The sequence below is a fragment of the Danaus plexippus genome, chromosome 11, assembly GCF_018135715.1.
Source record: "Danaus plexippus chromosome 11, MEX_DaPlex, whole genome shotgun sequence".
NCBI lineage: Eukaryota > Metazoa > Arthropoda > Insecta > Lepidoptera > Nymphalidae > Danaus > Danaus plexippus.
Window position 1 is genome coordinate 7,481,620 of NC_083544.1, and position 26,220 is coordinate 7,507,839.

A 26,220-nucleotide genomic window follows, 5' to 3' on the forward strand; every position below is an offset into this window, starting at 1 on the left:
TCAATGTGAAAAAAATAATAATTTATTAAAGTCTAAGTATAAAAAAATACATAATTACATCACATATATTATTATGCATTTATAACAGTGATAGAGTAAGGTACGTATGTAAGGAGTATTTATTGTACGCTGTGTAAAACTTAAATACAAAAGATTTTAGATTTGACCCAAAAAAAAAAAACTTCTGATTTAATGCAATTGCAGGGATTTTCTTTTGCAGAAATCATTTCGAGGATTCAGTTTTTTGATATGGAATCGGCGATATTTAACGAAAATGTTTTGGTCCTGCGGGTAGATGTGACTTTAACGACAAAAACTTTGAAAAATTTTTCTTTATTTATTACTTGGAAAAAACTTTCAAATAATTATCTTATAGCTGTGTACATATTGTTTTGGACTATATATCTCACTATCTGAAATTCCCTTATATATTATAAATGATTAGCATTTTTATTGTAATAACATATTATTTACATATACATAGAATCTTTATATAAATATGTTTATATCTATTCATATAAAAAATCACAGATGTCAATTTATACCTTAATAAGGTCACACTTCTCACACTAATGTGTATTAAAATTTTTACTTTATATAAAATATATAACAGTGCTTAGGTAATAAAAATATTATATACATATGTAATTTTTGATTTTAAAGTTGTCTATCACATTATAAATACCAAGTTTGGCAGACAGTATATATTTTATAATCATCACATGCAAAATCTGATTTTTAATATTGAGAAAAAGTGAGCACTTTAATTCAATATAATATATATTTGTTGAAGTTCACAATAATTCCAAAGTTTTAAACTTTATTTTAAAACTTCTTACCATGTAAGTAATTCTGTTATTAGCAGCTGTTTTTCAATTTATATTTCAATAATATTTTATTGAGAAGTGCTTGCTATTGATTACTTACAAAGTGTTACACTTCAACATAAACTTTAAAGCCCCCTTGTAATTATTTATACCCAATTATGGCGTCCGAGTTATGTTTTCAGTGACAAGTGCAGGTGTTATACAGGGTGTGCATATCGTTCACCGAGCGCTGCACTTTATTAATTAGTTCATTATCATCTATAGCTAATACCATATCTAGTAGCTAGTTCCGGCGTGTGGGTTGTGGCGACCGCCAATAATAGGGGGACGTCGTTAACATCCACATTCAAAGATTTTGTTAGTGTTGCTATATCACAAAAGTCGGTGGACATCAATATGTCGGCTAAAGTTTTTGATAGTACACAGAATTCGCGGAGTTTGCTCTCCAAAAATAGTTGGCACTGGAATAAAAATCAACATATTTATTTGTTAGTTTTATTTTGCTTCTATATAAACAATTTAAATGTTTACGTATTACGAATCTTGTGCAGATATCGAGTGTGTTTTTTTTTTAATGAAAATTCCTTGGATATGATTTTGATTGGATATGAAAGCATGAAACAAAACTTGACGAGAGGATTCAATTAGACAAAAAAATAAAAATAGTAATTTAACTTGTTATGATGTTATTTCTTTATAGTAATCTGACGTGGCTGTTAGTGAAAGGTGAAGCTTATACAAATATTTATATATTTTACCTGAGCGGCGGGTACGTTGGCTTTTCTCATGGCGGGTAAAGCGTCCAAAATACCACCAACGAGTGGCGACAATCCCCCTCCCATAGGACCAACTGATCGCCCACAAACTCTCACCTGCCTGATAAACGGACAATACTGTTTAATACACAATTAATTTAAAATTTAATGTTACTAATTTGCTATTTTTTTGGAAATGGTATAATAATGTTTAAGAACACGTTTTAATAAAAAAAAACTTATAGTCTTGCAAAAAATATATAGTAAAATGTAACAGTAACTTTACCAACGTAGATAGACTAACTGTAGTAGATAAATAGAAAGATAGATTCGGTCGCTTAATCTAGATAATAAATTACAGTTAGTACTTACCAAGTATTAGTGTCACCGACTATGGCTACAGTTTGTATAGGCGAATCAGAGCTCTTGTTCAAATACGACGTCAGATCTAAATCCCTCCGAAGTTCCGATTCCCATGTGTCCGGATTAGCGATTGTTCCTGTAAATTTAACGTACAAATAGTTTTTAAAGTTAAATTCTCTATATAAGACGTATGATTATCTCAATGATGCAACGAAAAGTTGCTGCAGACTAAGGTTTACCAGTTTATTACGGATTAAACAAATATAGCGATTGCGTCTTCGTCATATGTCTGTGTTTTGTACACGTCAAACAATATAATTTAACAATTATTTTGCTGTCATAAAATTGCGTGACGGTGTTCATAATCATACCCATATAAAGGTATTTAAGGATGTCTATACGGGCGTTTTATATAGTAGAATTTAAAGATTTGTGGTAAGCTCGTGTCATCTTTTAAATGAGATAATGGAACTTTAATGCTCTATTCTAATTCTATTGATGGGCACCACAAAAGCATCACTGCTTTCTCGCTTTGTTTTTTATTACATTTCATGAAATTTGTACCTTAATCTTAGTCATTTTATTGGACAATTTGGACTTTTCCTGATCACGCATCAGGCTACGGTTATTTTTGTCCCTTCATGACGTCATACATCGAATGATATGTCTATTTTTTAATATTTACTACTAGCCGAGACAGAATCAAAACAAAGGTTCCTTCTCACAGCTTAGTTTAGTAATGTCTTCGTTTATAAGAATATTTTAAGCTAATCAAATTATTCTCTTCTAGGTGACAGCTGCGACTCAGTACGCATTGTTTGATATATTAATAGTTTTACTACATGCAATTAAACACACATCACTGAACACGAAGAATTTATAAAATCCTTGTTCCTCGCAGCTTGTGTAACTTTATACTGAATAACATAATATATTTTTTTAAGGCTGTATGTGAGACAAAAAAGGATTTTTTTTAATCTATCCGGTACTTTTATTACTAGTCGTTAAAATAAGATTTTATTTATGAAGATTAAATTTAACAAAAGTTCATTCTGTAGTTAAAACATAATATCCCTAAACAGAGAAGGATTATGTGAACAAATGTTTGTAATTTTCCAACTTTCACTTATCAAATACGTAAATACGAGCAATGTTTACGACAAACAACTTTGGCACACATTGAACTATATGTGTATAGTCACACGTATTAGACATGTGAATATAATCAATCACGCTTGACCGATAACGATTTGAAGAACCATAATGTACAAAATATATTATTTAAATCAGATACTATTAATAGAAAAAATCAAAAACATGACAAATACGTGTTACGTTAAGCGTTTGCATATAATTCTCCACGTCCTTAAGTTACAGTAGGTATACGATAGTTCAAATTTTATTTCTTATAAGGAATATATATTAGACACAGATAATATATACGATGAAATCTTACTAAGAAAAATGTAGTATAACATATTTAATAGTTACAATGTTCGTACTAAAATTCCATTCTAATGAAATGAATCGATAAATTAAACTTAGAAACACAATATAAATCATCGTAATTACCTTGTAATATAAGATCAGGTACATAGTGGTCAGTAATGCCGCCTAGAAGTGTATCGTTGCAGTCAGTTTTAGCGATGGGACACACTTGGGGAACAGGGAATTCTAAAACTTGCTTCACTTCTATTACATTGTTATCTTTGTCTTCGTCTACCTTCACCTTCACTTCGGTCACAGGCTTCCTGACATTCACGACGACGGTACTCTCTTTGCGCTTCCTAACAAATGTCTTGGGCGTCATTTCCTCTTGGACTATCGTCTCCTTAGCGATCTGCGGTTCCGACTGTCTCGGTATATCGTTCATATATTCCATTTCGGAGGCGTTGGTGGGAGTTTGCAACATGGACTCCATTAACTGGCACTTGTAACAGGTCTCGCATCTGTCTTCCTGTATCGGAGGTACGAATGTTGGATCGAACTGGAAATTGTCCAGTTTCAGGTTCCCCGGCTTCCCTATGTAATGTCTATCTAGAATCTCTAAGTTCTTGCTCTTCATATAATTAGTTACTATCTGCGGATATTTATCGAACTCGAATTTAAAACCGGAATGTTTTATGGGCTTGGAATGTTTGAGTGTTTGGTCACAGCACTTCGGGCTTTGTGATGACTTGTATTTTTCTTGGCGGACATCGTCACGTCCAGCTTTTTCTGTCTCCTCTGTCTCCGAAGCTCTTGAAGTTTTCTTTAGATTCCTCTTACCGTTTGATTTATTCTTCAACCCCACAAGTTTCTCATCATCACCGAGCACGAACACAACATTCTTCTCACATTCTTCTGATGACGCGTTTGAGCTGGAGTCAGAATCCTTCAATGAGATCATCATGGTCGGATGCCGTCTCAATTTGCTCCCATTATCAGATGCAAAGTCAAAATTAGAGAGCACATTATTTAAATCAACGAACGTTGCCGATTTCTTCAAAGACACCTCACTGGACACTAAAGTACTCGCACTACTACCGCTGTATGATGGAACTTTCAAGCTATATTTTGTACTATAGTCATTCAAATCACATTTATCGTTTTCACTAGCAGCTTTCACATCGATGACTTTGACCTCGCTCACTGAACAGTCTCGATACACGAAATCGTTCTTCTTGACGTCACCGCAACGTATAAAATAAGTAAGAACGTCCAGTAATCTATTAATGAACAGTATATTCTTGTTGCCGGTTATGATGGTCCTAGCGGATTTCGGTGGAAATCCTATACATCCACAGAGATCCGTCAGTTGTGCCCAGAGCGCGTTGTATGGCCTCTTAGTGTCCAAATTTCCTGTATTTTTTGATTCCACTCTGTCGTAGGGACTTACAGTGGTCACCCAGCCGAGGTGGTGAGTTAACACGTGCGTTAGAAGGGTGCTGATGAAACTGAAACGAATGCAATAAAGAATAAAATAGTATTCCGAGAATATTTGACTTACATAAACTATCACAGAGCATATACATATATATATAATAAAATTGAACCTTATTAACAAATGTTAATAAGGTTCAATTTTTTTTTTTTGTGACAATACTTCAAAATAAATAGTTGATATAGGATTGATTCATCGTAACAGAAATGTTTGAATAATATTTAAATTTCTTTCTCTGTTATCGAGAACTAATTGGACCTTCGATATTTATAAAGACAAGATAATCCAATAAATTATAAAAGGATATAACTCAGAATTATATTTACGTTTTCATCAATCTAATTTTTCTTGTTCTTCCAAATATAAATAACAAAGCATTTTTTTTTTTGTATATATTTCTGACTTAAGTCGCGTTTATTCTATATTATAGTTTTTTTATAATGAGATCTAAGATTTTCGCGAGTTTTATTATAGTTTTTTTATCTGATTCAATACGAATTTCGAGTTTAAAATTAATTTCTATAGTAATTTTTTATATGTCAATTTGATAAATCCTTTCCGTTTGTCGAATTTTTTTGTACCGACGATATTAAACATACGAATACCGTCTGCCTTGATTACATACTGCTAGAAGAAAGACCGGAAGTACTGGATTTAAGTATATAAATCGTTCTATTATTGAGATTTAAAAAAAAGTATTATACTTTTTAGAATAATGGAAGATATTTTTTTTATAAAGAGGTGTGAGAATCAAAAGATTTTGTTCAAAAGAAATTTTTTGATCTCAACCAGCGTCTGTTACGCAACGGAAATCTTTACAGTTTTCATAATAAATAGAAATGTTGCATCACAATGAAAACCAAGTAGCAATAACAGAGCACATTTATTTATAGAAACTATGAATATATCTAATATAAATGACGAACAATCTAAAATATTTACAAATGGACGTGTCAAATGCCGAACAACTGAATGATAGAGACGTATGTTACAGAAGCACACCTCACAGTCACCGCCCACGTATAAGTTACACAACGGATTCGCACGTGAGCTATACGCGGACGCGACTGAAAATAAAACACTTACTATACTAAATATTATCCAGCCGTCTCATTGATATATCGCACTTAGACACGTTAATGTATGACAAAACTTCAATGTTGATCGGTGCTGAAATATACGAAATAATAATATAGAAGAGGAGAGTTAACATACGCAAATAGTATTTATCACATGATGGCGATAAATAACAGCGTTCTGTGCAACCCGGAACATCACGTGCTTTGTATTTATCGAATTAATAGTGTAGTATTGTCGAATGTTTGTAAGTTATTCTATATATATACCATTTTATATCCTATATAAGTGTATTACGCATTCTTTTGTAAGTAAAACTTTTCTTTTGTTAGTAATTTTAAGTAAAACTTACAAGTTAGTATCCTTTGTGTCCCCGATAGCTAGTACTGAGCATATATCTTCTATCAGCCTGTCGGCCATTTTGTTTGCCTGTGAAGGCTCACTGGACACGAGAAGCAGCCACGTGGGATGAAGCCGCGGTCCGAACAATAACTCCGACAACCTGCAGCACAGCTTTCATATGTTTCATAGTTCGGTTATAATGAAAGTTGAAACTTTCATAGTAATTTTCATAGGTAATATTGTAATTATTTGTTTTTATTATTTTATTCTTTAGTAAAAATCATTTAAACCCATTTCAATCGTTTCATGTACGGAAAATTAAAGACAAAAATAATTGTTTATGAAATGAATTTTTTTTTTATTATTGATACCTTATTTTTAGACACGGAAAGAAGTTAGCATGTACAATAATATTAAAGATACACAAAGCGATATATTGAAAAACTATTGAAGTTTAAGAAAAACACAATTATGTAATATCAATATCAAATACCATGTATTGTAAACAAAAGTGATGCAAGTTTCAATTAAACTTTTATTATACGCACGTACTCATATTTTGGGCAAAATTAAAATGAAAGCTAAACATATATATATGAATGATTGGAAGAGACGATACCATCTCCTCGCGTGTCCTGCGGCCGTGTGTAGCGTGGACACGAAGAATGCATCGGAGCCAGCGGTGAGGGCTGCGAGACGTAGACGACACACGAGCGACCGCAGCTGTGGTGATAACTCTAAACAGCGACGGATCAACTCCCTGGGGGGAGATACGTACACGTGACAGGGGAGGAGAATAACATTACAGGGGCAGGGAGCGATGAGACAGTGGCAGAGATTATAGTTACAGGGGCAGAGATTGATATAGCAGGAGGCCCTGTCTCCAGACTTACTTCAAATATCAAATATAAATTACATAAAAACCATTAATTCGTTGAAATTTTTAGTCTATATTATGTGTATTTATTTGAAGACATCGCAAATTGTTGCTTTAATATAATTTTATTTATTTGGTTTCCATTTTATTTTTAGGAGTTATTCGTGTGGTCATTGATGACAAATGAGAAATTAAGTTTGACAGTGTTTTGCACCATTTTGAAGCCATGCCGTCGTTCGTGAAAAAAATCTATTTAGATCAAAGGTTTGTAAAAATATATCATGTTCATAAAAAAAAAAACAATTGGAATATGCAGAATATGTAATGAAAAGAAATATTAAAAAGTTATCTTCCCAAGAAAGTACTCGCAATTCGTAATTTTAAAACCATAATAGACACGCGAGGCCGGTATGTAGACAGGTTAGTTTTAATATGTAAACGACACTTACATATCATCAGATTCAGTAAAGGTAATTAGCAACGCTAGTCCGAGTTTAGCGCGTCGTGTAGACGCAGTGCTCGCCAAACTGTCTGACGTACTCGTTGAACTGCTATATAACTGCACAGACAATTTCTATATACATATATATATATACACGACACTATAATAAAATTGTCAGCTCATATACTTGTCGCTGCCTACAAAGAGGCATACGTAAAACAAACGCCAGTGTGTGTGAACACGAAATCCATATACATAGAAATTTTGAAATTAGAATTTAATTTAATATCAATAGGACTTCAAGGAACTTTTGTAAAACTATAAATGTACTATTAAATTTACGACATGTACAAGTTACGACAACAACGGCATCACATGATCGGGAACGGTCGCCCGTCACGAGTTCCGATAACAATCGTTTTATGACATAATTGAATTCTTAATATTATCATTGATAATGCTAACGAATTGTAAACATTCTAACAAAATGTAAAGGCTGGTACACACTATTCAATAACTGCGAGATTTTGATATAACGGAAAAATCTTGTAATTAATACTGTTTAGATGTATACTTCATTAAGCCAGATACACACGAGCCCATACATTTGTTTACAGCTGGTCCAAATAAATTCTTCGATATTTACTTTACATTATCACGATTTGATAACAGTCGTCAAACAAGATTACAGGGCTTAAACCCAGATTTTGTCAAATCACTAACCGACACAATTACACCCGTAATCTACACATTCAAATAACGTGTTTGTTTGTAACGTTAGAATTAAATTTATTTAAGCATTATATATGACCTATATAGGGTGCTTATAATAGAAACATGATGTTCAAAATTTTGCCAATTCATCTGTCTATTCAAGTTTATCACAGTCCGGAACAAATTAATGACAAATCGTTATAAGGAAAACATATGTTTTAATATCAGATAAAGGTATAAGGAAAAATTATAAATAAATAAATCAAAACGTACCTGCGAATCCGCGCTACACACTGTACTACTGGTGGGTACTTTCAAAGTATTCCCGAAATCGAAGCGAGTAGCGTAGCTATGGGACGTGCGTCTAGCTAAACTACCGCTTGAAGCGCTTAACTTTGAACTTGGACCTGTTGGTATTTTAATAATTTATCCATATACAGTATGTTTAATTTAATTCTAAGCCTATTATTTTATTATTTCATTGACACTGCACTATAAATATCGTAAGCAAAAATTATTGTTACCAATACTTAATAAAACTACAACTAATACTTAATATGAAAATAAATTAACATAGAAATGAATTATATTAAATACAAACGTATACTTCAGACGTATTGTATACCTTTACTTACTATAAAAGTAGTGTTCGTCGCCGTTCTGATCCCAGTCGTGAAACATGGTGAGGTAATCGAAGCTTGTACCGAAACTGCTGTACGAAGATGTCTCACAGAAACCTTTGTATACAATAAAGTTACAATAAATATATAACCAAAACATTAAACTTTCATATATGAGCTAAATATTTAAATTGAGAACGACATCTATTTATAAAGAAAGTCATGTTAGCTCCACTGTAACTCAAGAACGGCTGTATAGATTTTGGTGAAAACTGAATGGGAGATAGTTTAGAACCAAGAGGATATAGGATGGTTTTTATTCTATTCGACCGAAAGAGAGTGAAGAAATTACTAAATAAAATCCAAAATATACTGTAAATACAGAGTCTAAGCCGGAAAAGAGTTCCCGAAATCAAAGTCGCGGTAAAAAAATATTATACGACAAAAGCATTTGATAAAATTTTATTTGAATTACAGTGTAGATATTTATTTTTTAATTCTATATTAATAATGTGAATTTTACAAGAGGATTTTTTTATTAACCTCAAGTAAAAATATTGTAAGCCACAGATTGAGAATTGAGTTATAATTATATCCTAATCATATGGGACCTTTTGTTTCTTCCTTATAAAAATGTCATGTATAAAAATATCTCGACATTTCTTTTAACCGAAATTCTTTTTTCATGCTTTCATAATCTTAATATAAAATGATTCAAGTTTCAGAACGTTTTTATTAAAATATATATCGTCCGTTTCTGTGTTTTATAATATTATAATTGGAGAAAACTAATTGCTAAAATTAAAGACAAATTGAGCCTAGGTGTGTGAGAAGAATACTGATGATATGTCTAATTGTATGTTAGTTCAAAATCTATAACATAAGCCGAGCTATACTAGATACGGTAATGTAGTTAGTTACAATATAATTTAAAACTATTAGTTTCGCAGAAGATTAGTTTCATTTAAATGACTACACGCGAAAATCTTAGATATTTGGTTCTGAGTGATATCTTTTATAAGACTCCGAAAAAGCAAAAGTTGAACAAACTTAATTCCCTACTCTTGAAATTTAAAATTTTCCTCTTCCCAATACTAAACGACAATTGAAACAATTTAAAAAGCTATAAAAAAGACAAACTACAAATATTTATAGTTTACTATATTTAGTAGGAAGCAAAACGTTTTCTTGATAATTTTGTTTGCCCTTAAATAACTAAAACTGACAACGCATTACCAAATCAAATAAGCTGAACGTCTCTTGTACGTTCTATTTTTGTATTCAGTTAAAATCGCATAGCAAATATAATAATAAATAAAGGTTTTTATTACAAAATAACATATCTTTATGAATAGATATTTTTAATTTTACACAGAATTCTAAAACATAATATTGTGAGTATTCTTTCTACTGCTAGAAAAGTTTAAACAGCTTACAATTATATATAATACATGAATGAAGGGATATGAACGCGAAAACTGAAAACTATTCGTGTTTAGTTCGTCAATGAAAACTGGTTGTAAAAGTACTAAGCACTTTTGTTATATTTTTTATATGTAATAACTATATGACTACAACGATTTTTCCTAATAATAACACATTCAGATAAACATATATTTTTACATCCGCTCGCGTATTTTTGGTTAAAATTTTTAATACGAAATTTCAAATGCATCAAACAAGCAAGTCGAAATACATCCCGAAATTTATATATTATGAACGTAGTTTTATTAAATGAACTTTATAAAGTTGAAAGTCATTTTGCAAAAGATGTGTTTCTATAGTTTAAAAAAGAACACTTTTCAAAAATAGAAATCGTTAACAAAATTACGTCAAAACAGCTCACGTGATTGTTGTTTTGGGTTCAGTAGATGCTGTCATAAGCCATTTGCGTAAATGAAGCTGACAGGGATTTAAAAACTCACTTTACGTTGACATACGGAAGGTCGATGAACACATCGTTAATATTGCCAAATTAGTTCACCGGCTGTGAGAGTAATTTAAAAGTACTTTAAAATGCATTTGATTTTTTTTTTCTAATTTCGCAAAACCCGAACGCGATGACTGTTGAACAAAATATATTTATATTTTTCATGCTGTAGGTGGGTTTGTATCTATTTGTATATTTTCGTGATAACAAAGAAAATGTTATTTCTCAACTATAAATAGTTAATTCACGTGTTCTTTAATTTTATTGTAATATTTATTTTTAAGTTTCAAAGATCCATTCCATGTTCGGCAATCTTATTAAATTGTGTTCATATAATCTCTCAATACCATTCATTCAATTCAAATGAATGTTAGACATCCATATATTATATTCGACGGAATAAGTGAAAATATTTCAGGAATTATCCATCAAAAAGAGACGAAACCTCTCATCATTCCAGGGATTCACGATGCGGGTGCCGGCTCCATGGTGTTCCAGGGAGAGGATCTTCAGCTGTGCCTGGGACTTGCGAACCGGGTATAGGTTTAAGGGGACCCTAACTAACGCGAGTTAAACGCTCACCTTCACCATCCAGCCTCCTCTTTCTAACTAACCAAATTTGTAACGAACCTACAAGGGCTGCCTTCGACACACATTCCAAGAATGAACTGATGTTAGTTCTTAACAAGCCCGAGTCTTTTAATTTATGTTTGAAACCGCTTTAATGATAGAGCAAGGCTTGACGTTTGATTTTGTAGCCCTAGGGCCTTCTCTCACAAAGCTAGCTTGCTACCGAAAGACTAGCCGCTTCACATATGATTTCTATAACCCTATCGTGACGACGCGAGTATTGACCGCTATCCAAGAGTACCCTACATATTCCGATAGGAATACCGTACTCACGGTAATATACCAATGAATACACGTGTATAATTATAGTATAAAAATTGACATAACAGTTAGCTGAAATTACGTCAGTTAGGTATATAAATAAAAACCAACAACAAGCAGGATCCGAACCTATAACAAGGATAACAAATCGTTCCAATTACTTTTCTAACTACACTACCTTGCAGTATCATATAAATCATATACGTCTCATATTTTTTATAACCCTAACTATAAAATTTAGTTACTCTTTCGAAACACCGAAAATACTACAGAATTTTCTTTGAAATATGAGAATAAAATATCTTTAACGAATTCTTAGCTAGAACGCCAAGGGCAAAGTAATTTATGGCATCTGAAATTTATGACTATAATCTGATATTTTTTTTTTAATAGCTTTTATTTTCATAAGTTTTTGTTTCAGAAAAGCTACAGAACTTCCATTACCGACAATAAAGCTAGAGGTTTTTTAATTCGACGTTTTCAAATAAAGCTAACTCACCAGAATCGCCTCTATCCAATGAGAAGCTCAACGCCAATCCTTCTTCTCTCAGTAACGTCATATTCAAAGGCCTCGATCTATTGACATCTCCGCTACAACTATCTGCCTTCCTTTCCATCCGACTGGTCTTCCTTGATACAGGCACACTGAACAACTTGGTGCACATTAACCTAAACCAAAGTAAAATATCATACATAAGTTTTAATTGTTAGCGAATTAATATAGTACGTTTTGACTTCGCTTTTTTTTACAATTGCACTTAACTTCTTTTCGTGAATTTATGTCTGTATTTTAGAACGACACATTAAATTAAATTCACAAAAAAAAAGTCATTCGCAGCTGTCTATATTCTCATTTATGTACTCTTACAAAAGAATGTATTTAGTTTTTTATTTCGGCGTTACCTTTTCGGTTCATTCATGATATGTATCTTAAAGGAAACGCTCTTGCAATTCATTGCCACCGCTCCGAATATCATCTCACCGAGGACACTCGCATCCGTCGCCTGACCTTTGTACTGAGAGAAAAATACTTTTGAAAACACAGATAGCAAATGTTTGTTAATAATTCATATATTGTTGATTTAGTGATAACTGTTGCAGTAGTACGGATAAAACTGGTTAAACTTCTCTGTTTGAAGAACTAGTTGGAGGCTCACGTTTTTATGACACTAAATAGTCTTTGTTTATATATACTATATTTCTATTTAAAATACTGGTATATCAATAGTTAAATATTGCTACTATCGAGGCTTTTTCCAGTAAAACAATATTACTTCCTTACTTGTCTTATATTTACATACATAGTATTTGTTTGCTATTTATTCGCGTCTACTAGTCAAGAAATCATTTGATTTGTTAGACACTAGATTTTACCAAAACGCTTCGAGCTTGCTATATTACTCTAATATATGTGAGCATTATTAAACAAAAAGCAGCCCGCATATATATATTTTAACTAACGAGGATTTCAACTAACAATAACAATATCATAAAGACAAAAGAAGAAAGAGAAAACAATTCTTTCAAATATCAGCTATTTAAATAAGGAATTATAATCTGAAATAATTTTCAACGCAACCGCACCTTGAACAATGTAATCTAAACATATTATCTACTCTAACGTACGATTCTTCCACGACCTTCGCGTCGATCCCGTTTGTGTCATTATATCAAAGAAAAAGTTTACCAACCCCTCAAAGATGTTCACAAAAAGAGAACTATGTATATCTGGGACGCAATAGATCCATGTGGTTTAAAGGGACCATGGTTTTAAGACAAACCAAATGTTCTTGCGTTAAGGTCATCAGATAAATGTCATAAACTAGAACTTTTAGAACGGTACTATATTATTCCAATAATATCGTATAACTATATTAGGTTTCCCTCACGTACCTAACAATTTTGGTATCAAGCGAACCTAGACATACATACAAAAAAACCGATGGCTGGCTTGTAAATTTTGCAAACGAGAAAAGACTTTCTCTGGCCTTTTTGCATCCAATCGTACACTTTGGATGGCCTTAAAGCATCAATCATCAAACGGTGCAAGAACACAAAAGAAAACGTTGTATATTGTAATTCAAGACATTCTTTACTCTTCCTCTCCTTCATTTTCTTTGCCAGCTATAGACCTGAGAGGATAGTCTCCCTTCATTAAAAAAAAATTAACAGTCGGGGCAGAAGTAAATCTAAATCTTTTGCAATATTTGTACAGATTTGTATCATCCTATTTCCAAGAAGGATGACAATAGTTTTAAAATGTATAAGAAATGTTTATATTACATAAGAAGAGACCCGATATTGTCAATTACTGCCAATTACTTTGACATGTTCCAAAAAACTAGTATACCCAAAACCCACTTAGTCGAAGTTATCGTTATACTCACTAATCAAGAGATTAAGGGATTGGATAAACTGGTTTCCTATACCCCAAGAAAACAGAAGTTTACGTAAACAGGAAACAAAAAATTTACTGGAGTAATAAAATTCCGATACGATACGATAAATATTCATGATACTTAAGTAATCATTTTCAATGAAAGTTATAACTTTATTATACTATATAAGATCGACAACGACCTAGTTTACAACCCCACAATGTTCCTCCCACTTCTTGATAACCGTATACCCGCTAATTATTCTTTACGGTTTACACGTTTAATTATATACTATCTTTTTCTACATTTCAAACATATGAAACCATAGACATTGGCCTATATTTTTTTACCACGGCATTCTATATACTGATTACTGAAATAGTTGAAAACTTTTTGTTCTGTTATTTACAATTCGTTATAATGACGGATAAGACGGTAACAAAATAAAATTATTTTATATATTTAATAGTAATGTAAAGTTTCATTGAATAATTACGTTATGAATGAACATTCACGTCCCGATGCATTATATTATATAACATCACGTGAATCAAATGATGTATGGACCGCTCTATTTTCAACTTAACTATTTTAAACTGTGACGCTAATAAACACAAAAATATAATAACGCATCGTATATTACGTCAATTTAAAATAACTTAAATTTTAATTTCTATATTTGAAATATTGATTTAATTTGTTTATGTTAATAATATTTTATCAATAGATGTTTCTAATATATATCTTCACAAAAGAACATACATATCTTATATATATATCGTAAAAAAAAAAACGAAAATAAACGAATATTGTCACACATAGAACGAGTACAGACAATTTGTTTAATTAAAGGAGTACCAAGTCCCATGATTCTTAATTAGTGACGTGCTGAAATTAAAATCCCACGGCACAAGCTCCGTAATACTTAAGAGAATCGTTTGCAATGAAAAAGGCTGACAAATAAAGTGGTCTATTTATAGAGCTGAATGGGAATAAACTGTGAATTGATCTGGTGTCCGAGTGGCTACATATAAATTGATGTTATTTATAAGAACAACGCTTAAAAACGGTTGAAAATGGTACGATTATTTACAAACGCAGTAAAACACTTATGTATATAATAAATTAGAAATAATTTAATACACTATGTACTAGCCTTCATTAATGCTATGCTAGTGTTAATTCTAATACAGATCTTACATATTATTTTAAATAGGGTATTGTAATTTTTTTCGATATTAGTCTGAATGTGGTTGGTTATTCAAAATGATACTCATAGTTTGTTTTCATTAAAGTAATGGATAGTATTTTAAAGGAATTTTAACGAAATTATTCTTGAAAATATCACTTACGTTTTCATATAAAACTATTAAACATTTAATGGAAATCTCATAAAACTTTATTCAGCTATACTGAAGATTGAGACAAGAAGATTAAAAATATATAGATAACATTTAATACCCAAATAATGAAAACTATTTTAAAATTTATCTAGTGTAAAACAAACCTTATATTTTAAGGCACTAAACTAAAAAAAAGCATTGTCTATGGAAGTAAAATAATATGAATAATATTTCATTAAGGTATGTACTGAATCATTTTAAACTAACGAATAGTCATTTATATGAAATTAGTATTAAGTATTTATTTTATTATACTCTTATTTTAATCCCACGATATAATTGAGATGGTTTTTTCGTACATCGGAATTCTCGCCACGAAACAGACCTTTGGCAAATGTTCGTGTTTTGATGAAGTATTTTTATAGAGGACAACTTTTTAATTACTTTCATGTGACTACTATCAATATAAATTCAGCTTTGAGTGTGTCTTTATAACAGAAATACAATGACTTAGTATACAACAAATAGTTTTTATATAAAGCTTTAAAAAAAATCACTTATTATTGGTTAAATGCTCTATCATTAATTGCAAGTTCCAATATCATAAATAGATAAAGGTAATACGTAAAATTTATAAAAAATAATATGTGCTTAATTTTATCACACATCTAAACGACACAGTAAATTAATACCCAATAGAATTACAAATTTAAGGTTTACAACCAAAAAGGTCATACAGACATTAATGATTTGTTTAAAGTATCTGTGAATAACTGAAACCTTGAATCTAACATTCTTGTATATACTATATATGTTCATCCTTGGTGATTTATAATATAATAGAAATTCAAATTACTATTATTCATACATTAAACATATTATTATAATAACAATTAATGTTTGGTCACAACAAGATGTTTAAAATTTATTGAGTTGATGAAGGAATATATGTAATTTTATATGAGAAATAGCAAACAATTTGTTGAATGTTTAAAATGATTAAATTTAATACTCACAATGTATGAGTTTCCATCTGTAACTTCAACGATGCAGGGAATTTTTTCCATTTTGATATCTGGTCTGTCATTTTTTGCAGACAATACTTTATCAATAGTAGATGAATCGAAAAGCACTTTTCTTCCTCTACGATCACATTCCTTATACAGAAGCAATCTCACTTGCTCCAAAGCTAATTCACCAGCTCTGCTGACAATTAAACAATTTACTTCTGTTAGGAAACAATCACTATCATTTATAAATTAGAATCTATACTTATAATATTACATGATCGAAATATTAAGGAAGACTTCTTATATACAAAATAACTGTTGTTTTAATCACAACTATACCTAACAATAACTTTAATAATATTAGGACATATATATAAAGAAATGAATATTGTATACAAAGTAGATCACCAAAACTTTCTCTTTACTGCAATCACTTGCCTTATGAGATTTAATACATCTTGTACTCACATGGAACAAACAATATACATCTATATGTATATAATAACTTTAAGGAAGACAGTTTTTTTTACAATTACAGCCATTATATATATTTTAAATAATTTTTTTCTTTGTCATGTTTACAATTATTTATCCCTCACACAGCATCATTATTTATCAACTTGATCAGTTTGTTAGAAAATAACAATTTATACAAGATTGATCTGCTCTAACCGCTTGCAACCAATTTAAACGAAACCCCAAGTGTATGTGAACATTCATTATGACTTGTTTAATTCATTAATAAAAACAAGAAACAACTGAAGTTTACCTAAATTTCATTTTATTTCATATTTGGTTGAATAACAATTTAGCTGTTCTTGTTCAATGCAAATCACAAATGCCATGCAATATTTATGCCACATGCACTCACTATTCATGAAATGCAACAAAGATTTCACTTTAAATGCACTTAGGGAACTAAGAGACAATAGGCAAACGGCCGAGTGGTTTGGAATGTGCGAGTGTACTACCTCGCGTATTATTAATAAGTAAACATTGATTGAACGGTCGCCCCTCTTCCTGAGTGACGTGATCGAACTGTCGCCCACGTTTCCCCCCTGCCGCCCGCGCTTATCACATGGTTCAAGACTTCCCCCGCTATGATAACTTAGTCGGTAACGGAGATACCTCACTGCCAGAGCAGTGTGCGTCACCTCTCACTTTACAACATCCGATAGAAGATGCTGAAAGATTCGTGCGTCAGATTTTGCTAATGCTATTTACATCAGGGAACAGTCCAAAATTCATAATATTTACTTTCGAAAACACGTACCTGCCCCTGATTCGTGAGTCCCAATAAGCATAATCAATTTTTCTTCTTCTAAAGATGTTTTCTATTAATGCCATTATATCACTAACATCATTTCACATTGCAGTCCGACTTAGCTGACATCATTTTATTTATACAAATGTAGTTAGGCTCACAAGAAATAAGTTTTGAAATCATTTACAACTAAATGTAAATACTAAATCTAGTTTGGCATATCACGTGCGATAGTCATATGATTAACCATAGACAATTTTCTTTAACTTTACAAAGGTCAAGGTTGTTATTCGATTATATGTTTATAAAATTCCAGACAGTTTAAAAATTTTATATATTTCTATATAAAATTAGGATACTGCATTTCGATTACAGTTTATTTTTATCTTAAAAAATAAAACAGAAACCATAAGTACGTAATTACGTTTCTTTACACATTTAGCTTCCAAGTGAATAGGATTCTTTACTTTGTTTACTAATCGTAAAATGGAACGGAAATGTCAGCTGTGAAGATAAATTGATTTTTTATTTCACAGTGCAAAATATTATCAAAGCTTGTTTTTATAAAAATGTAGCTGATAATAAAAAAAATAATATTCTACCAAAGGTGTATTTCGTTTGGTGAAACAACGAAATTGTTTTACGATGACTACTTTACAAGATATTAATGATAAAATTGAAGAATTTAAGCCAGTTGTGATATCATCGTTAAAGGAAATTTCTGAACTAGATATAACATGTAAATCAATAATTGAACAACAATTAAATAATACCAATTTACTGAATGCGACATCGATAATTAAAATCCAAGCTGTCATTGATTATATGTATGAACATGTTAATATAGGAAATTGGAAAGAAGTGAGGTTATACTTAAGAAAAACTATAACGATTGCGTCTTATGTGCGCCTTCTGGGCCATTTAAAATGTAGTACCCATCTGACTAATGATGTTATTAAAGAAGGGCTAAAAATAATTGATTTTGGCATACTATTTGGTTGTCCTACGGAGACAGAACCTACATTGCTTCAAGACTGTGCATCATATCTTCATAACGCTCTCACACCCGATGATCTAAAACCCGAAGGAAATATACAAACTGGTTTGACTAGTGATATGGAATTACAAAATAAATCATTTAATTGTACCGTCTTAGATGTTATTGACTGCCCCAGTATGGAAACATTTTTGAAAAATTACATTCTCGCTGAGAAACCAGTTGTTTTAGATAATTGTATCAATCATTGGCCAGCATTAACTAAATGGCAGGATCAGAACTATTTTATCAAATTGGCTGGTCTCAGAACTGTTTCCATTGAATTAGGAAGAGACTACACTGATTCAAATTGGACACAGAAGTTGATGACATTAGAAGACTTCATTAGAAATCATATATTTGCTGAAGGAGGGACCACAGGATATCTTGCCCAGTATCAGCTCTTTGATCAAATTCCCGAGCTAAAAAATGATATTATTGAGCCAGAATATTGCTGCTTTTCTGAAGAAGATGAGGATGAACACATAGATATTATGGCTTGGTATGGACCAAAAGGCACTCTATCTCCCCTGCATCATGACCCCAAAAAGAATTTACTCGCCCAAGTTGTAGGTGAAAAACAAATCTTCCTTTTCTCACCTGAAGATTCAGTATATTTATATCCGCATGAACATGAATTGCTCAATAACACAGCCAGAATAGATCCAAGGAACCCAGACTTCAGAAAGTTTCCAATGTACAAAGAGGCTAAAGGATACTGTTGTGTGCTACGTTCCGGCCAGATGTTGTATATACCACCGAAGTGGTGGCATTTTGTGGAATCTTTGTCAGTCAGTTTTTCAGTTAGTTTCTGGTGGGAATAAATAAATAATAATCATAGCCTATGTAAGAATAAATCTTTGATATGACAAACACGAGATATATAAACCTAGATCGTCAAAAATTTTATTCCAAAAATTTAATGTCTTAGTGATGTATTGTGTAGTTATAAATGTGTTACCTCTTGCATGAAAAGTAGTTATGGGTGATTGGATAATCATGTGATGTGCCGAAACATATTTTTGGTGCGAGATGTTTAGTAGAAATAATTCTCCATTTTTATCATTATAATAACTTCAGACAACTGTATTGATGTATGTGATTGTAGTATGACATAGGAATAGCAAAATAACTTGTAATAAAAGACCTGTTTGCGTAGATTAATAAAATTTTGTTTGACACAGTTATTATTAGTTAATAATAGTTGAATCTCCTCAGATATAATGAATCTGTAGCCCTGCCATTTTTTCCATAACATATTTGTATGTAAACGACTTTTAGTTACTGTTGCAATTTTTGTTTACAATTTGTTTTTTTTTTTTTATATATGTATATATTGTAATTATTGTATATATGTAAATAATGTGGTTTACATAAAGAGATTTAATATAAGTTCTGTCTACAGTCGACTTGTAGTATTTTATTATCAAAACACACAAACATTTCTTCTTAAAATATTAAATATATTATTGCATTGGTTTTTATTACGTATTCATAAGTTGTTCCGATTGAGTAATGGACACAAATGTGGAAACACCTAACCAATTGGAAATCGCTGAAATGGAATAAAGGTCATAGGTAAATTCCACAATGTTCATAACCTCAGTGTAAGCCAAAGGTTGCTATAGATATAATTGTACTAACTTCAATTCCATTAATATATTTCTTACATATCTAGATAATAGGAAATACCATAGATTTATGAATTATTTATTTAAAATCGTAATAAATTCTATGTAATTCATTGGCTTATTTATATTCACTGTTCAGTGCCCTGCCTATCAACATTCTTCTGACTTCTGAAGTACCAGCTCCTATTTCATAAAGTTTAGCATCTCTCATAATTCTTCCCGTGGGATAATCGTTGATATATCCATTGCCACCTTAAACAACATAAAACAATTTATAGACACATTTCTATGTGAAAACTGGTAAAAAAAAATTGTTACGAAAAGGCACCTAATATCTGAATAGCGTCAAGAGCGATTTTCGTGGCTTTTTCCGCGCAGTACAAAATAACTCCTGCGCAATCTTTGCTGTTAACATGTCCTTCATCACAGGACTTTGAAACATTGTACAAATAACTTCTACACGCACTTAGCGTTGTGTACATATCCGCCATTTTACCCTGAAATAAAAATTAATATGAAACCAAATTATATTCAAGACTTCCATAATACATATTGCGATATATTCTGTCATGGTGTCAAGACAATGTCTTTTGCATTGCAATTTAATATTAATATTTAAATAGCTTTCTCTTCATACGACTTGATCAATATCAATGAAACCAAGATTAGGTACTTGCATAAAGTACCTATTACGTAAACGTGCAGTCCTACAAACTGATGCAGAATATCATTATGATATCGGTTTGACTTTTTATTTATATTTTGTTTGAGAAATTTATTCTAAAAGCAAGAGTATAATGATTTATACTTATACTAAGCGGAACAGACAAAATATTTATTAATTTTTGATTTGTTGCATTTTAACAATATTAAGCCACAAGAAAGTGACAGTGTAATCTGGAATCTGAGCAAAATGTCAAAAATCATTTGATATCAAAGTCTGAATATGATATAATTAACAATTATTTAAATTTGGTATTTAACTGTAATTTCTAATAATGTAAAAATGATTTATAATAAAGATACCTAATCAAGTAAATGTTTGGCTTGAACACTAATTCCCTACTTAAAACATGCTTAAATATCTTATTGATTAATGTTCTTACATTAATCATCAAATGATCTTTGAACATTACTTTTATTATCATTATCATATTTTGTTATAATCTCTCTTAAAGATTAGGTAACAACATAAATTTACTTAAACCTAGTAATAGAAAATAATAACTTTATCAATGTAGTTGCAATCTTGTTAAGCAATTTTTTGTTATCAGTGTCAGGGCACGTAAACCTTTGATACGTCTCCCTAGTGCCCAGTAATTACACGATAGACACTGGATCCAGACATTTCCTGTCCTATCTTCACTGTCTTTGCAGTACATCACAAATAATACACTCGCAATCACTGTTCAGTATTCTTGTCTTTATTCTCCTTTGAATTAGTTGATATATTTTCTTTACCATTAGCTATGTTTCTTGGATTTCAATTTTTTTTTCTATGTCAAGTCCATTTTTTTTTTATTTAACCGTTTTTTTAACTTAATCTTTCCTTGATATAATTACTTTTTGGTTCTTTGTTAACGGTATTTTTAACTATTCTTGGAATTTATTTTTCCCGAGATAGGTCTGGGAAGAAAGTCGAGACGTTTTGTAAATCAGGCATGGTAGGTAAAGTAGGGTATTTTAAAAGACCCATCTTGTGATTTTTACGAATAGTACCTTCATTAGAAAAACTGCCGAGTGATTTTATCTATAAGTTTTGTGGCCTGAATGCGGTACCCTGTACTTGATGGACTTTGAGTGTCCCATTAACAGCTATTAAATTCTGTAGATCATTCGAAATTAAGCTTTCCATGGACCCAATTCCTTTTTTTAGTTGCTATAAAAAGTCACACCCGGACTCCGACTTTGGATAATTCCACAGATCTCGATCATGTTAGTAACATCGACAAGCGACATATATGGAATGGGAGATGGTTTTTGCAAGCGAGAGCGGTGCCTGCGTATGTATAGTTATGGTCTGTCGTGAATTAGTTGTCAATGTCTAAGAGCAAGTCTTAAAAACTTATTTCGGGCACTACTCGGTCGCTTTAATTTGATTAGTTTGGATACGATATCGCCGTTTCCAAAAATGTATTTAAGATCTTCTTGAAGGTCATGGCTATCGTAGAAAGTTGGAGACCCTATGGAAATGGGACTTTCTGATGTATTGTGGTGAAGTATATTGTCGGAGAATTCAATACTGATGAGTTATAGATGTCATTTAATTACAAATATTAAACTTGCCTGTAATAATTGGAATTCACCAATAGGTTTTCCGAATTGTTTTCTAGTGTGAGCATAGTCGAAGGCTACGTCAACCGCTGCCTGCATCAAACCGACAGGTCCTGCGGCTAGTACTAGCCGCTCTAAATCCAGACCTGACATGAGTACATATACGCCTTTATTCTCTTCACCGAGAAGATTTGACGCTGGTACCTAATTATATTTATTGATCGTTAATAAAACGCTTTGAAATTTATGTGAAATTAATGACAAAAAAATTAACTAAAAATATTGTTAATACTGATTAGTAAAAAATCGTCACTGATAAATCAAATTTTTAGTGTAACATCGATATGATATAAAAATATATTTTATTGAGACGTTCTAGCAGGGCACAAAAAGTTTATCTCTATAAATCCAAGAGACGTAAAGTTAAACTTGCTTTGCAGTCTTCGAAGACGAGTTCGCCGGTGTTCGAACCCCTCATTCCCAGTTTATCTAATTTCTGTGCCGTGGAAAATCCCGGAAATCCCTTTTCTACTAAAAACGCAGATATTCCATGCTGAGGTTTGTTTGTAAGGCTAGTTTTTGCGTACACCTGCAACATTCAAAAAGATTTTTTTACTCAGAAGTTTATTTCACATAGATTCAATATTTTATTATTAGAGATTTGAGAATGTGTACTAAAACCTTTAAAATAAATTATTTACCACCAAAACATCCGCGTCAGGTCCATTAGTGATCCAGAATTTATTGCCATTGAGTACGTAATAGTCCCCTTTCTTTTCAGCTCGTAGTTTCATAGAGACTACGTCACTACCTGATCCGGGCTCAGACATCGCCAGAGCGCCTATATGTTCTCCTGAGCATAACTAAACATAAATCAAAAAGATATATTAATTATATCAAAATAAATACATCATGTAAAGTCTATACTTAGAAAAAATGAAAATTATGTATCATATTACATCTATTGTATTGCGCAATTGGCTTTCGTTAAATGATATCATTATAATAGAGTATTGAAACTACGTAACACGTGGACCGTGGGTGTATTAGGTAATACATTTTTCAGTAGTTACACGCCCATTGACGTTGTTTATTTCGGACGTATAACGCACTTAGGACTTTATCACCTAAAATACTATTATTTATTAATGGCCGGAAGCTCTTTAGCGCCAAAAAATGATTGATAGACAGATTACGATGACTTATAGTACAGAAAAGTATAAAACGTTTTAATTACCTTTGGCAGATATTTGTTTTTTTGTTCATGAGTACCATTTCTATTGATTTGGTTGACACACAGATTGGAATGGGCGCCGTAAGACAATGCAATCGCACCACAGGCCCTGAATTCAGTACAAAATATCTTAGACACCTAAGCAAATAGATTTAATAAAAATTCATGTTCTTAAGAGAATCAGCTGGACTGAAAACATCTATAGCTTCTACTTTATCGTTACTGTGAATTAATTCCTAATTATTACTGCACTGGCAGTGAAGACGTTAAAGACACCACTTTTATTGTTTGAAAATATTCAATCACTAACTATATTTTTCTTTGTCAGAATCATTATTTATCTGTATATATTAGCTTATTATATTTAAATAGGTGTGTATTTGTTTTTAATGTTGTTAATTTTATTAAACTCTCTACATTATAAGTAATTTAGGTACTTAGTACGTTTAACATATTTTTTATAGGGTTGCAAAGTCCAGACCAAGTAGACAGTTTTAGAAAGTTAAGAGTCAGGTAGAAATACATTCTCGCGAAGCTAATTACTCTAAAATATTATAAAAATCTAGACAAAATAACTAAAGTAATTTCACATTTGCTTAGTTCGTTTTTTGTTTCCTTCATTCGTTGTATTTTACAACTTGAGCAAGTGACTTTAATCTCATTAATTGAGTACAAAAATGCCCTAATTAAAATCTGTTATAGATTAACACTTCAGTTAAACCTAAATAGCAATATTTTCGTGTTTTATTTAATTAAGTAATTAATTAATTAATTAAGTACCTTGATAGCTCTTCCATAATAACGCAGTGGTCTGTGTATTTCCCCCCCGTGCCCCCATATTCTGGACTGGCTGTAATACCTGAAATCTCACGGAATATTAATTATATTTGAAAAAAAAATCTATTACATATGAAAATAGTTCAATGTTTAATTAAATACCTAGGCAAATATATACATTTTTTTCTTATACAAAATCTAAAATCATTAGTTCGATTTGCATATATAATGTTTAACACAAAAGGCAGATATAGATAGTAGTAGTATAGATATAATAAAAACAATGTCGAATTTTATGCGTTTGCTTTAGTTTAGACGCAAATAACTGAATATTTGCATATTTCCTTCAAGTAAAAGCAAATTTGACGAACAGTCCTGACACAAGTGGACACAGTATTTTAGGTATATGCAATATTTTCCAGTTTGTCTTTAAAATATCCTACAATCATTACATATTGTGCAAAGATTTACTAATGAATAGATGGAACTTTATTTGTATCTACTTATCTAGTGTAAAGATGCAAACTACTGGTAAGCACTCGGCTATAAGGTAAACGTCACTCCTTACTTTCATAGGCAAGATAATAATTATTTACCTAATAGCCCAAGATTACCAAGCTTCTTCCAGAATTCTCTTAGTTCTTTGAAATTATTTTCTCTATCTATCTCTCCCGCCTTCGGTGCTAATTCTTTTTGTGCGAAATCAAAAACCATTTGACGTAGCTGTAACATGAAGAAGTAAATATTGATTCGGTAAGTAAAAATATAAGCAAACATCTGAGACTTTGTATTACACTGATAAACATAAAAACTGGAAATGTTTTACTGGGATCTAAAACGTAATGTGCATGACGTAATTATTAATAAATTATTTACAACAACTCCATAATCAAAACCATTATACATACAATAAAAACTATAAGTCAACAAATTAACTTGAATACTTAAAGTAATTTTAAACAGTGTTTGGCTGCAAATTTTATAAGAAATTTCCAAAAACGATAAAAAAATGGGGCTAACATCACACTATTTCATTTATTAAGTAATAAATAATTAACCTAAATTTTATGATCGGGTTCAATGAAGCCAAGACGTCCTACCTGTTTTTGTTCACTGGAGAGACCAAATATATTCTCGTCTATCGGATAGTGAGATGCATTTCTTGAAATGGATGTGTTTGTGCATTGTTTAAATAATTGTCGGACTTTCGTTAATCTGAGAGCCATTCTAACGTGACTTGTGACCACTGGGCTATCGCTCGCGACATACTAAATGATATTACAAAACACTACAGTCAAACGACACATTGTTATTTACTGCTGATGATAATGAACTGATTATTTTTAGTATTAAGATAACCATTGTTTAAGAAAAAAGTTGTTTTGTACTGTTATATTACGCGTACATTAAATTAAAAGTTTGTTATCGCTTCTTTCGTTTAATATTCGTCCCATTGTATTCATAATATATATAATTAGGCATTTTATGACTCCAAAAGTTATGTCGTTGACC

At 31.4% G+C, this 26,220-nt stretch overlaps 3 protein-coding genes across 7 annotated transcripts; 1 reads left to right on the plus strand and 2 right to left on the minus strand.

Annotated features, from left to right (window-relative positions):
- Nucleotides 1–17,966, minus strand: LOC116765480 (folliculin-interacting protein 2). 5 transcript variants are annotated; one of them, XM_061522004.1, is made up of 13 exons: nt 17,766–17,966; nt 16,499–16,685; nt 12,665–12,777; nt 12,261–12,430; nt 8,956–9,057; nt 8,594–8,727; nt 7,614–7,738; nt 6,907–7,047; nt 6,298–6,447; nt 3,518–4,881; nt 1,955–2,081; nt 1,586–1,703; nt 1–1,288 (listed from the first exon to the last, which is right to left on the minus strand). In XM_061522004.1, the coding sequence occupies exons 1-13, from the start codon at nt 17,837–17,839 to the stop codon at nt 1,082–1,084; spliced, it is 3,012 nt and encodes a 1,003-aa protein (XP_061377988.1). In that variant the 5' UTR covers nt 17,840–17,966; the 3' UTR covers nt 1–1,081. The 5 variants fall into 5 exon arrangements, with proteins under 5 accessions (XP_061377988.1, XP_061377987.1, XP_032510819.2 ...); XM_061522003.1 differs by having other exon boundaries at nt 16,499–16,688; XM_032654928.2 differs by having other exon boundaries at nt 7,614–7,723; nt 16,499–16,688; nt 17,766–17,965.
- LOC116765481 (bifunctional peptidase and arginyl-hydroxylase JMJD5) lies at nt 17,556–20,536 on the plus strand. Its single transcript, XM_032654933.2, has 2 exons — nt 17,556–17,778; nt 18,364–20,536. Exons 1-2 carry the CDS (start codon nt 17,571–17,573, stop codon nt 19,614–19,616), a joined length of 1,461 nt encoding a protein of 486 aa, XP_032510824.2. The 5' UTR covers nt 17,556–17,570; the 3' UTR covers nt 19,617–20,536.
- LOC116765913 (isovaleryl-CoA dehydrogenase, mitochondrial) lies at nt 20,489–25,988 on the minus strand. The gene is made up of 9 exons (XM_061522007.1): nt 25,809–25,988; nt 25,305–25,431; nt 24,712–24,790; nt 23,935–24,040; nt 23,399–23,560; nt 23,131–23,286; nt 22,710–22,901; nt 20,752–20,920; nt 20,489–20,675 (listed from the first exon to the last, which is right to left on the minus strand). Exons 1-9 carry the CDS (start codon nt 25,932–25,934, stop codon nt 20,542–20,544), a joined length of 1,251 nt encoding a protein of 416 aa, XP_061377991.1. The 5' UTR covers nt 25,935–25,988; the 3' UTR covers nt 20,489–20,541.
- Between the last annotated feature and the right edge of the window lie 232 nt (nt 25,989–26,220).

Bases quoted from the DNA above. Each gene is read 5' to 3' on its own strand.
- LOC116765481 (XM_032654933.2), top strand. From the start codon at position 17,571: ATGGTTCAAGACTTCCCCCGCTATGATAACTTAGTCGGTAACGGAGAT. The intron at 17,779-18,363 runs GTGAGTCCCAAT...ATTCTACCAAAG, and splicing joins CACGTACCTGCCCCTGATTC to GTGTATTTCGTTTGGTGAAA.
- LOC116765480 (XM_061522003.1), bottom strand. From the start codon at position 17,839: ATGGCATTAATAGAAAACATCTTTAGAAGAAGAAAAATTGATTATGCT. The intron at 16,689-17,765 runs GTACGTGTTTTC...TTTAATTGTCAG, and splicing joins GACTCACGAATCAGGGGCAG to CAGAGCTGGTGAATTAGCTT. The intron at 7,048-7,613 runs GTAAGTGTCGTT...ATCTCCCCCCAG, and splicing joins TTTACTGAATCTGATGATAT to GGAGTTGATCCGTCGCTGTT.
- LOC116765913 (XM_061522007.1), bottom strand. From the start codon at position 25,934: ATGGCTCTCAGATTAACGAAAGTCCGACAATTATTTAAACAATGCACA. The intron at 24,041-24,711 runs GTACTTAATTAA...TACTGAATTCAG, and splicing joins ATTATGGAAGAGCTATCAAG to GGCCTGTGGTGCGATTGCAT. The intron at 23,561-23,934 runs GTAATTAAAACG...ATTTATGTTTAG, and splicing joins AAAACAAATATCTGCCAAAG to TTATGCTCAGGAGAACATAT.